Genomic DNA, 13,126 nt, shown 5'->3' with positions numbered 1-13,126 from the left:
GCCTTTGTATGAGCCATAAGCAAAGTGGATCATCAAACTTTGGGGGTTGTAGAGTCTTCAGGGTGTGGACAGAGGGACCATGCATGGAGTGGAGTTCCCAAAAGGGAACTTCAAGGAGGGACTGAAGAAAAACATGCAGATGGGGTCTGAACAGTGTGACAGGAGATGATGCAAATGGAGGCTCAGCTTGAGCTCCGCAGTAGAGGGCATTTCTCCATGGACAGCAGCAGTCACCAAGCGGAGCTAGCTGCAGGAGTGAAGCTAACAGAAGGAAGGCAGACCCAGAAAAAGGAGCTGCTTCAGCATCTGGGAGGCAGAGGCAGATAGCCAAGTTACACAGTGAGACTCTGTCTCAAAAGCAAGCAAGCAACCAACCAGCCAAATCAACCAACCAACCAACCTAACCAAACCACAAAAACGTTTGGAGAGGGCGAGAGAACGCTAATGTCAATGCAGGCCCCTTCATTACACCTCTCTATGCATCTCATCACAGGCTATGTGCTCCTGGGGAGCGGTGGTGCAGGGGCCTGCCTCTAGTCTGCTTTACATTTCTCCAGCCCTTTCTCAGAGGGGAGGTAGTGGGATGAAGGGAATATGGGTCTGTCTCACTTGCTTAAGACTAAAATGCTTTCTGTTTGTGGGTCTCAGTGGACACTGTCTAGCCGAGCTGGTAAACTGGTTTTCTTTCTCTGGCCCACTGTGAAACTCAAGCCAGATCTCACTGAGGCTCATGCCAGGCACATTGTGCAACACGTGGGAGCTGTGCTAGAGTTAGGGGTGATCCTAGCTAGACCCTAGCTTTTACTCGCATCTCAGGCAAAAAGCTAGGCCTCACAGGGCCTGAGCCGAACAAGGGTTTGGCACCTCCCCAAGGTCTGTTTAGTCAGCTCCACACCTGTCCCCTACAAGTGATCCTCTGTTCTTTTCTAGGGCAGCTCCTTTAAGGGAGAAACAACACTGCAGAGATAACTGAAAGCAAACAGCTGCCCTGCTCAGTCAGGCTGCCTCAGAGGTTGTGTGAGGGCTCCACGCAGCTGCCACCCTTGCTCAACTTTCACCCTCTTGGCTGGCTGCCTTCCTCTGGGGCGGCTCCTACTGTCCTTTCCTAAGGCAGTGACAAGGACTTCCTAGACACTGAAGGCAGCAAAGAACTTAGCAGCCGCAGCCAGGGGTAGGGGAAGTGGAGACAGGATACTCACACGGGAGTCCCAGCCCCGAGTGGAAGATCAAAATCTAAGCAACCCAGATCCAGCTTGGCTGGTGCTCCAGCTCACTCTCCATTCAGGTTAGCATTCTATCCCCGGGCTCTGCTATACAGATGCTCCCTCTGTTTTTCTGAGAAGTCATTTCTAATAGGGACACTCTATAGGGCTCCTGCTGACACCATCAGTTTCCACAATGAAGGGCACAGGAGGGCCAGACAGACTCCTTAGACCACTAACCAATGCTGACTAATGGGAGGTCTCCGCAGTCCAGACTCCAGAGAGAACAGGTTAGCCTAACAGTCCTGGCAGGGTTCCTAGATCCCGCCACACAGCAGGCTGCCTGCAGCTCAGGTCTAGACAAGCACAGCACATGCCAGCAGGCCTACAGGCCTTGCCTGGGAGGCACCATCAACATGTGGCCTGAGTCAGGATAGGCACCAGCTGGTTCTGGCTTCTCAACTCCTGTATATCCTTGGCCAGGTCGCTCATCTCCTTCCAAAAGCTTTAGGTTGCCTTTAGGAGAACCTCCCCGTGACCTTTAGGTCTTTTCTTGACCTCTGCAGAGGGCTAGGGATCTTTGGCTCAAAGAAATGAGACAGCAGGTCAAGATATCTGGCTAAACAAGAGGGGCAGCGCAGCCTTAAGGCCTGGGCCACATTCTGAGACAGGAGGGCCCTGGGTCCCTTGGACCTGACTCCTTTCTCATATGATCCGGTGACTGTGGGGGCTGTGCATCTTTCTGGTGCCATCGGGCTTAGGAGCAGCAGCCAAGGGAGGGAAAATCCTTTGGCCCTAGGGAGACAGGAGCTGCAAAGCCTTAGCTTCGGTGACAGGCAGTGACTGTTGCGGCTAGGAATACACCGTTGGTGTGGGTTGTATGCTGGTCTGGCCTCTAACTCAGTCTAAATTGGGCCCAACCAGCTGGTATGGCTCAGGAATTGCTCTCCAGACTTTTGGGGTGTCCCTGTACCTTCCCAGTGCCTACCCTGGTCCTAAGCTTTGGATCATGACCCTCTCTCCCAACATTTCTGCCTTACCATTACCTCTTTCCCTTCTACACATGCCAGAAGGGACCAGCTTATGAGGGAAGACATCTGGATAACATTGATAGTGATATTAAGACAGCTAATGCTCAGGGTGCTTACAGCAAGAACTCTCCTAGATACAGCCTATCTGACTGAGTCATTCCACAAGCAACTCTAGGTGACAGGTTCTATTACACCCACTTTTCAGATAAAGGAAGCACACAGGAGTCAGATAAGCTGAACTTTAAGCTTTGGTTGTTTGGATTCAGAAGTTAAGTTCCTACATAAAAATCAAGTCAGCGCTGCCTCTTCAGACCAGCGAGCACACTGCCCACAACCTTAGCACGCCAGCAGCAGGTCAGCTGGTGCCCTTCAGCTCAGTTGTTGGGCTGGGCTCCTCCATCCCTGGCAAGGCCTGCAATGCTGCGGTCTGGCTAAAGGAGACGTGGGGGCGGTGCAAGGTCTCCTGCCCCCTACACTGACTGTTTATGGAGAACTGTGTCAGCCCCATGCCTGTGGTTAACCCAAGGGTTGTTAGATGAAGTAGGCAGAGCCAGGGCTTGACGGGGGAAGGCACAGAACAAGAGGGCTCATCTCATGGGAAAGACGCAGTCTGAAGGCAGAGCAGGGAGGCCAAGGCTCAGGACAGGCTGCTTCTTGCTCTCTAATTCCTAGCCTGCTGTTCCAGCCCAGGCCCCTCTTTTAACCCTTCTCCAGGGCGTGCAGTGGGCACCACTCAGTTCAATTGACTTCCTAAGGTTTCTTCTCTTCAAATTGTACAACCCTCAGAGCTTTTTATCTTTGCTGAGTTCTCCTGAAGCCCCACAAGGCCCTGTCCTCCACATTCACTCTGCTGGCTCTGTTTCACGTAAGTGCTAACGTTGGTAAATGGCATTTGAGAAAGGCTGTGAGTGGTCTGGAGGCCAGAGTGTCTTCAAGTGCCAGGAGCTCAGGCAGGTGTGGATCTGCAGAGCAGCTGCCTGGTATGCACAAAGTCCTGACTTTGATCCTAGCATTACAAAAATAAAAGGGGGAAAGGCCCACGGCATAGGACTTTAATTAAATAGGCATCTCCTATTTAGCTTGTTCTAAAAGGCTGGCTCTGCTGTGGAGCTGCAGGCTCCCTGTGGAGGGGCTAGTGATTCCTCCTGTCTTTCCCGGCACCTAGCTAGAACTATGCCATACTGCTAGAAGACGTTCAGTTCTGGTTTAAAGCTAAGGACTCCTTCCTACTCCCACAGGTCTGTCCTCACACTCAGCTCTGGCTCTCCTACTCCCTGACGGGAAGTCATTAGAGGGTTCTGAACAGAGAAGGTAAACAAATGCTGTATGGAGAATGGGCTGCTGTTGGCAGGGCAGAAGCAGAGAGAAAAGTCAGAGACATCTCTTGCATTGACAGAGGAATCGATGATGTGGAACAGGGTGCTGATGGCAGTGGTTAGACCAGGATGTTGTGGTTTGAATATACATGGGCCCATCGATTCATGTTTGAATGCTTGACCGGAGGGAATGGCACTATTAGGAGGTGTGGCCTTGTTAGAGGAAGTGGGTCACTGTGGAGGTGGGGCTCTGAGGTAAGCCAGCCCCAATGAACTGTTTTCCTTTGTAAGAGTTGCCTTACACCAGGCGGTGGTGGCACACACCTTTAATCCCAGCACTCCGAGGAAGAGGCAGGTGGATCACTGAGAGTTCGAGGCCATCCTGGTCTACAAAGCAAGTCTAGGACAGCCAAGGCTACACAGAGAAACCCTGTCTCGAAAAAACAAAAACAAAACAAAAAACCCCCAAATAACCAAAAACAAACAAACAAACCCACCAAAAAATCCCAAAACAAAACAAAACAACAACAAAAGAGTTGCCTTAGCTGGGTGTGGTGGCACACGCCCTTGGTCACGGTGTCTCTTCACAGCAATGGAAACCCTAATTAAGACAGATGTATTTTAAAGCTAAAGCTGTCGTCGTCTTTGGGCTCACTGTGACCACAGGCACTGGGAAGGTTTGAAGACCTCTGCCCTGGACAACTAAACTAGGACGGATTGCCCTGTTAGATGGGTGTGAAGAAGGGACAGATATGGAGTAAACTCTTGCGTTCAGCTGGACACCTGCTCGTCCACAGCAGGATATCTAGGAGACAACCAAGAGCTGATGCTGGGCCATGGTCCAACATAGAAGCTCAGAGTCAGAGTTCTGGGCTAAGATGGCTACAGCAGCTCTTCAGCAGGGGTCCAAGGGCTCGAGGCAGGACACACTCCCCTAGAAAATAAGGTGAGGTGCAGAAGTCTGGAGACAATGCTGCCCTGGGCACCCCTCTATTTTAGGAACATACACTCCTGGCAGCAAGGGAGACTGCATAGAGCAGCTAGAGAGAGGAGGAATCAGCAGTGACACCCCAAGGACGCATGAGGGAGGCTTACAGAAGAGATCACCAGTGCCACATGCTGCTGAGATGACAAACTCCCTGAGGACGGAGACTGGAGGTCAGCGTTTTTGACTGTTGCCAGCCTGAGACAGTGCTGTTCTCTGTTCCTTAATGGTAAAGTGGGGTGCAAGTGTAACTGGAATGGTAGTGGTAGAAAGTGTGAATTGAGCGGCAACAGAAGTCAGGGGTCACTGAGCGGGCTGGGCAGCTGGCCGTTCATATTAGGGGTAGGGTTAGCAAGGCGCAGTAAGGGAAGGGCTGCCGGCTGTGCTATAAAGGAGAGGTGGCAGATGACCTCGAGCTCAGGAAGAGCAACTACACGGACAGCAGCTGAGTTTCCTATGAAGAGGAATGAGGTGGCTGAGGGGTACGCAAAAGAAAGCGGCTAGTTCAGATTTGGGGCATAATGAATTATCTGTGCCACATCAAAAATGTGACTTCCAGGATCCAACTGAATCTTCATCTGCAGCGGGGGAAAGAAGTCTAGGTTGGCGCTAACTCGAGAGTCACTGAACAGTAATACCACTAAAGAACTCACAAAACTCAAGTAATCAGAGTGGTCAAGATGCTGCTGAGAGAGGCCCTGCAAGGGCAGGAGACAAAAGACCACATACGTAAATTGCCACTCTTCTTAGCTACTGCTCTTCGACCCGGGAAGGAAGCTAAAAGGACCCTGGCCAGCTTGAGCGTGGTGAACATGACTCTGGCAGGCTTTGCCCTTCTCCCCCATCCCCTCTGTCTTGCTAAAAATTATTAGATTACACTCCTAAGGCTAGCCCCCAAGGTCTATCTCTGATTTAGACACTTCCTCCTCCTGAGGCTGACTACCAAGGTGCACCTATCAAAGTACTGAAGTCCAGCAATCAAGAGCCCCGGGGGGGGGGGGGGCGTTTGACTCACCTAATTAACAAGCACAATTAAAAATTAAACATTCATCTTAACACAGGGTTTCCCCTTATACCTTTATAAACTGCCATCTTTCTATGTGCCACATCTGTCTCTTGTCCATCCAGAGACAGTCCTTTGTTCCCTGGGGACAAATACCCCTGCCCTCTGTCCCTCATCCTCTATCTCCCGTCTCTGTCTTTTATTCCTTGCCCTCTGTCCCTCTGCAGCAAATAACCCTCCTTTATGCTGAGAATTTGGTCTTGGGCGTCCTGAGCCAACATTCTTCCTAACAGAAGTAGGCAAAACCAGCGCACCCTCTGTGAGGAGAACCAGACATAAATGCAACGGAGACACTGTCCCAGGGAAGTTCTCTTCTCAAGAGAGAAGAAGTAGAGGAGGCAGAACTTGATTCATGAGGGGTGTGAGCCTGGCTGTGCACACCCCTGCTAGGCTAGCCACACTCCACCCTCCCTTTTCTTTCTTTCTTTTCTTCCTTTGAGACAGGGTTTCTCTCTGTAGCCTTGGCTGTCCTGGACTCACTTTGTAGACCAGGCTGGCCTTGAACTCACAACAATCCACCTGTACCTGCACCACGCCCGGCTTCACACCGCTTTTCTTCATGGGGTGGGAGCGTGAGGGCCTGGCCTTTATTATGTCCTTTTCTTGTGCTTGTGGTACTTGTTACTACAGTACTACCACTGTGTAAGGCCTGAAAGGCCAACTGACAGATGCAGTATACAAGGTTTGATGTCGCTCCTACATCTGCTATACTGCGGGAGGGAGAGGGGAAAGCCATTTTCACAAGTGCGCACAGAGATTATCTGGGAGGCTCTTGGGCTCGTGCACATTGTTCCTAAATGCAGGCAGGACTGGCCTTCCCTCGGACCTTGTGGAGGACTCCAGGGCAGTGGGTACAACACCTACAAGCCCTTTCCTGTTTTGAGGATGGGCTGCTCGTTCTGGTTCTGAAGCAGGCTGATGATGGTGCAGTGATCCTAGATCACGGGCTGGAAAGAACCTTCAGGACATTGTTCTTTTCAGAGTCAGGCCTGGCTTTACGAGCGTGGGTTTCAACCTAAGAGTTGTGACCCCTCTGGGGCTCCAATAACCCTTTCACAGGGGTTGTCTAAGGCTGTTATGATTCACGACAGTAGCAGAATTAGTTATGAAGTAGAAACAGAAATAATTCTATGGTGTGTGTGTGCATCCCAGCAGTAGGAAGGTTGAGAACTTTAGGAGCTGTTGTGTTAACAGTTTCCTCTCAGATTGAAATATTATATCCTGCAGGGAAACTCCTTAAGCAAAAGCTAAGTAACTCAAGCTTCACAGGAAGTTCCTGAAACTGACCAGATTAACTCCCTGCCAGAGGAAGTCACTCAGAGGAAGGAAAGCTGAGCGACAATGACTCTGAGACAAGCTGAGGTGCCGCGGAAGAGAAAGGCGGCAAAGACCCAGACTGGACTGGCTGCCTGGAAGGGTTAAAGCAGAGTCACTTGATGAGGAGCTGTCTGCAGGTTGTGCAGTGTGCGCCAGGCCTCCCAGCTTTGTGAGCAGTCACCGGGCTAGGGTGGGCCTTGGTGATGTAGCTGTCTTTGAGTCCTGTAAGGAGCTCTCTATCCATGGTCCTGTAAGTAACCCCAATACAACTCACGGTTCACCAAATTGAACTACGATGGTATCTGTACTTTGGTCTACTCTGGGCTCCCCATCTGGGGGTGAGTAGATGTCTGTCTTGTCTCTTTAGGAAAAGTTTTTGTCACATAGAACAAGAGGGGACAACACGTGGGGTCCACAAATGAAGGTTTAAGATGAATCCTTCTTTCCTTCCATCTCTCCCTCCCTCTCTCTCTCTGAGCTGAAGCTTGCCTGGAACATTATTGAGAAATTACGTTTCCATCAGGTAGGCAATCCTGTCACCAAATCTCAGCTTCCACCTGCTTTAGCACACTCCTCAGAAGGCCAATGTCCCACACATGCTCTGCACCCCAGGGACCAGCCTGCTCTTCTGCAGCAGCATCTCCACCTTTGCACTGGTGTACAGAAGCTGCAGCTCTCCTCATACTCACAAAAGCAAACCCTTTCCAGGGGCTGAAAGCACCAGCTGCTCTTGCAGATGACAGGTTTAGTTCCTGTGGTGACTCACACCACTTGTGATTCCATGGGCACCAGGCGTGCATGTTTTATACATACATACATGCAGGCAAAACACTCATAAATCTTCTTTTAAAAGCCTTCCCTTCATTCCACTGTCCTGTTTCTCTGCTCCAAATTCCCACTCATTATCTTTAAATTTTTAATTACACTAGATTTTGTAACATCATCACATACTAATGAATCTATGTAATGTAAGTAAATAATTAGCACAATAAAAGCAGACTCTGCAGAGCTGCAATGCTGTTAGTATAGTTAATGATCAGCATGCTCCTACCTGCCCTTTCCATCTCCTCAACAAAGACCACTGTGGCTACACACCCACCAGAAGCCAAGGCAGATCTTAGAGGCCCTGAAGAATAAAGGCCACATAACACCTTGGAGAATAATAAGAGACATCTATATCTCATCAGAAAACACTGGAAGACTGAAGATGGGATTTTATTTGTCTCCCCAGAGTCTCAGAGGTTATTCTGAACTTCTGATCCCCCTGTCTCCGCCTCCCAAGCACTAGGCTTAAAGCCATGCACAACCACGTCCAGTTTCTGTGGTGCTGGGGTTTGAACCCAAGGCTTTGTGCATGTTATGTAAGCACTTTGTCAGCTGAGGCACACCCCAGCGAGGTACCTCTAAAATGCTAAAAGACATATAGAATCCAAGCTGGAATTGCATAGCCAGTTTCAAAAAGAAGGCAAAAATAAAGCTACTTGAGAGCACCAAACCAGAGAGGCCTGGTTACCAGCAGGTCCACGAGATGTGAAACTTTAAAGGAAGCCATCCAGGCTGCAGGAGAACTGCCCCAGCAAGAACCAGGATGTGAAAGAACGAAGTGCACGAGAATAGCAAGTATGTGGGTAATGACACAGGCGACCTGACTTTCAGCACCAGCAGGCTTCCAGCCCAAATCCCATCTCCCGGGATTTTGTGGTCTGCGACCTTCCAGTGCTAAACCTGGGCAAACCGTATTGACACTGGTTATCCTAACTGGGACCCAGACTGATGTCCTCAGGAGAGAAGTGGCCCCAAGGGCAGCAAGCATTGGAGTTCTTCTATGGGCAATTCAAGGAAAAGCGAGAACTACATGAAGCACATCTTCCTGAAACTCAGTGTGCCCTTTAAGAGAAGGGAGATTCTCATCTCTTCCTTCTCCCACACTCTGTCTTGAAAAGACCAAAGGCAGCCTGTCCCTGGGGGAGGAAGCAAATCACAAGGGCACAAATACAGAAACAGGAACAATATTTTGCCTGGCAGCTTTGTCACAGTGGCTTGTGGAACTCTTCCTCTGGTGCATGACTCACTGACCCTTCACCTACTTGGCCCAGACGACGGCAGAGAAGGATTCAAGTGTGCCTACTTAAGGCTCACCTCATCCTGCTGACCACTCACTATTAGCTTGATGTTACTTAGAGTCAGTGAGGTCAAGCCACAAGCCCCAGAGCCTTTGTTTACTCACTAGTAGGTTCAGAGTTTTGCTCCATGAATGTTATGTTCCAAGGTGCTCGGTGCACACAGCCCCTGAAGCCTAGTGCAGACGTCTAGGTCATGTGTGTGAACTGTGAGAAGAGGTGCAGAGCCAGAGGAGGAGTAAGAGCACAGCAGGTCCCTTGAGGACCCAGCACCTGTACCCCTGCAGGGGATCTATGGAGATAGTGGGACCTCAGATAGAGCTATCTGCCAAACAGATATTTTGGAAACACACTGGGGAGGTCGGGAAGAGAGAGAAAGAAAACCAGTGAATGGTTTGGACATCTCAAAGCTTTTCTTGAGAACCATCACACAACTGTCTCGGCTTGTTAGCTTTAAGTATAGAACTCCAACACAGGGCTCTCAGGATGGGTCAGAACTATCCCCTATCAGCACAGCCTCTGGGAAGGTATGTGAAATACTCACATTGTTAGCTGCTAAATGAAGTCAATTTAAACCAGAGCTCAGTTGAGCACAACAGAAGCCAAGTATCAAGATGGAAAGCGAGTGGGTGGAGGCAGGGTTTGGAGACAGGAACTGGGATCCAGTCGACTCCCTGAGGGTCTAGCTCTCTGGCAAGAGGCTCAGACTTTATTCATCAGTTTCCTTATGTGTAGTGATATTCTCATCCCTTGTAGATGTGGACAGGAAGCTCTGAGCCTCAGTTTCCCCTCATACTAAGGGCTGCATCCCTTGCTAGTGGTGCTCTTTTGGTAGATCCTGGAAGTGGGGCCTGAAGGAGGGGAAGAGCCTGTGGTGGTTACTCTCAGCTCACTAGTCCTTCCCTGTTCACCTGCCTCTTGTCTGCCATGAGGTGGTGGCTTCTGCCACATCAGTGCAGCCAAGAACTGTGGACTGGGATCTTTGAAGCAAAGCTTTTCTCCTTTCAGATGCCTGTCAGTTAGCCTGCCACAGCATTTGTTATAAATTAGGTCCTGTTCTCCCCAGAGGGGATCCAACGAGGAAAAGCCGTCAGGTGGCCCTGAGGACATGGCAAGGGAGCCAGGGCAGGGTCATGGGTATGGCTGGACCTTGGATAGCTCCCTTTCTCTGTCCTCTCTCCTCTCTCTCCTCCCCCACCCCTTTTTTTAAAAGAAGAGCTCACACAGCCCAGGCGGTCTATCTTTCTCCTGATACTCCTGTTTCCCCATGCTGGAATCATAGGCCTCTCCCACTGTATGTGGCTGGCTGGCTTTTTGCTTGTTTGTCTAGAACTTGTATTACACAAGAACACATAATTTATCTATATAATCTATACATTATATATCTAAATATAATAATATCAGAATGTTATCATTATCATTGTTGTTGCTACTTGAAGACCAGGTGCTATGTCAGAGCAGAAAAGTGGAGAACCGAGATCTGTACACACGTCTCAACTGCCTACTGTTCATAAATGACGAAGTTATGAAGGTGTTTTGCAAATAGCAATTAGGCACACTGCTGTGATGCTGCTCTTTATCCAGACCTGACTGTGTTGTCACAGTCCCGAAGGGATGCTCCTCTTTTTGTGGTGTCCTCTACTGGTACCCTGTTTGCTTGCCTGGGGCTCCCACAGCACTCAGCACTCATCCGAGTGGACTCTCGTTCGTGCTGTGCGGCCTTTACCTCTGTCAGTCTCAGCTGACAAGGCTCTGCTTGATTTCATGTTGTTTGAGCTCCTTGCCCAGTGAAGAACCCACAGGAGATTCTCCAAGCAAGCATGGAGAGTGACTGGAGCAGCTTTAGCAGGGAGATGGGCCCAGCGCAGCTCTGTGTGCTGCATGCTTTCAGGGGTGCTGACTGGACAGGGAGAGGGAGAGGGAGAGGGAGAGGGAGAGGGAGAGGGAGAGGGAGAGGGAGAGGGAGAGGGAGAGGGAGAGGGAGAGGAGAGGGAGAGGGACAGGGACAGGGAGAGGGAGGACAGTGGCTGCTCTTACCTGGTCAGCTGTGGCTGCTGGTGGCAAAGCTGGAGAGTGAGAGATCATGCGCAGAGAGGCCTCCAGTTGTTGGGGAGGCAAAAAGAAGTTGGGCACCACAACAGGTTCTGGACTGCAATGGTAGTTAAGGGACAAAAATACCTAGAAGTCTACCCTCATGCCAGACCAACACCCCACTGACCTCGATCCCACTGTTTGTTTTCCTTGTATCTTATTCCCCCATCCATGACTCCTTGGCATAAGTGGTTCCCTCACTGGAAGACCCTGCCCTCTCCTAACATGTGTCCTTCCTCCTTCCCTTCCCTCTCTTTAGTCTCTACTGTGATGACAGGTTCACATCTAACCTCCTCCAGGAAGATCTTTCCTAACCTTGGCCACATGGTCCTTGTTTCTTCACTTCCGCAATCATAGTTTGTAACACAGAACGTTCAATTATGCAATTTTTTCAAATTATTATTTTATGTGTATGTTTTTCCTGCATATCTGTGTAGCACAGGCATGACAAGTGTTCAAGGAGGCTGGAAGAGGGCACCAGATTTCCTGGAAATGGAGTCACAGTTGTGAGCCAACATGTGAATCTATAGGAATTGAACCTGCTCCTCTGGAAGAGCAGTCTGTGTTCCTAACCACTGCCCTCTACAGCCCCTCAATTGTTTTCATAGGCCTCTCACATCTCCTTCAATATTCTTCAAACTTCTCAATGGCATTTTCCTTCAGTTACCCCAATTCCTGCCTAGAGCTCGCAGAAGGCCAGGAGGTTCCAAGCATTGAACATTGGCTGAGGGCTGCTGGTTCGAACTGATGTGCAGACAGCGTAGAAAGCTGGCTCTAGGGGCAGTGCCTTGACCACAGAGGTGATTAGTACTGGGAGGACCTGTCTACTGGCTGTTCTCTACACACACTAAAAACCAAAACTGGGGTGGGGGGCCTGGCACAGCTGGTTGGCCCGATCTATAAGGTGTGGGCCTTGTAAGCTGCTGCTGGAAGCACGCTGTGTTCAGATGTCTGCTGAAGCACAGCACTGACTCAGATCGCCTAATTCTGAGGGAGGTAGAAGGGGCTGTTGTGGTGCTCTTTTTTAGGGTTTCTGATTAAGCAGCTAAGAATGGCTTTGCCTTAAATTTATTGTTTGTCCTTTTTTCTTTTTTGGTTTTTTGAGACAGGGTCTCTCTGTGTAGCCTTGGCTGTCCTAGAGCTCACTCTGTAGACCAGGCTGGCCTCGAACTCACAGAGATCTGCCTGCCTCTGCCTCCCGAGTGCTGGGATTAAAGATGGGATTAATCTTTAAAGATTCAAGATTTAACTTTAAAAAGTTGCCAACTTATAGTAGAAAATTTAAAAAAGCATACAGTAGCCAGGTGTGATGGTGCACACTTTTAATCCCAGTGCTCAGGGAGGCAGAGGCAGGCAGACTGCTGTGAGTTCAAGGCCAGCCTAGTCTACAAAGCGAGCCTAGGACAGCCAAGGCTATACATAGAAACCCTGTCTTGAACAAAACAAACAAACAACGAAACAAAAGCAAAAACAAAAACAAAACAAAACAACAACAACAACAACAACAACAACAACAACAACAAACCAAACCAAACCAAACCAAAAAACCAAACCAAACCAAACCAAAAAACCCCAAAACCCAGTAAATGGAAACCACTGGTAATATTCTCTCTCTGCACGCCCATCCTCCTTTTTGTGGCACTGGGGATAGAACCCAAGGCAAGAGTTCTCCCAAGGGACTAGAGCCCTAGCGCCAGCCTCTCCTTTTGCTTCAACTGAGATCCTGAGCCTTGTCTTCAGGTATGGAATTGCACAGTGTATAAATTGGAGAATTCAGACAGAAAAGTTTACTATGAATGTATTAATACCTATGCTCTGTCCAACGTTTACACCTGAAGGGGCTGGTGTCAACGGCAGAGTCTCTTTCTTTTTCTTTTCTTGACAAGGCATATGTAGCCTATACCGACCTACAACTCAGTTTTCCTACCTGAGCCCCACAAGTGCCGGGATTATAGAACAGGTCGCCCAGCCCTGGCCTCAGTGGTAGACTTAAAACACTAG

The 13,126-nt window shown here is 49.6% G+C and overlaps 1 protein-coding gene across 2 annotated transcripts in view; it reads right to left on the bottom strand.

The window, feature by feature from the left end:
- C2CD3 (C2 domain containing 3 centriole elongation regulator) overlaps positions 1-13,126 on the bottom strand; it is a 107,365-nt gene that overhangs the window by 3,331 nt on the left and 90,908 nt on the right. For both annotated transcript variants that reach the window (XM_084772933.1, XM_084772934.1), the window contains exon 32: positions 11,072-11,183. In XM_084772933.1, the coding sequence (XP_084629059.1) occupies positions 11,072-11,183 (112 nt within the window). The remainder of the gene's footprint in view (positions 1-11,071; positions 11,184-13,126) is intronic.

Source organism: Acomys minous (genome assembly GCF_964271855.1).
Source record: "Acomys minous genome assembly, chromosome: 2".
In the NCBI taxonomy this organism is placed as follows: domain Eukaryota; kingdom Metazoa; phylum Chordata; class Mammalia; order Rodentia; family Muridae; genus Acomys; species Acomys minous.
Note: the sequence above shows the minus strand (reverse complement) of the source record. Positions and strands in the feature narration are given on the sequence as shown.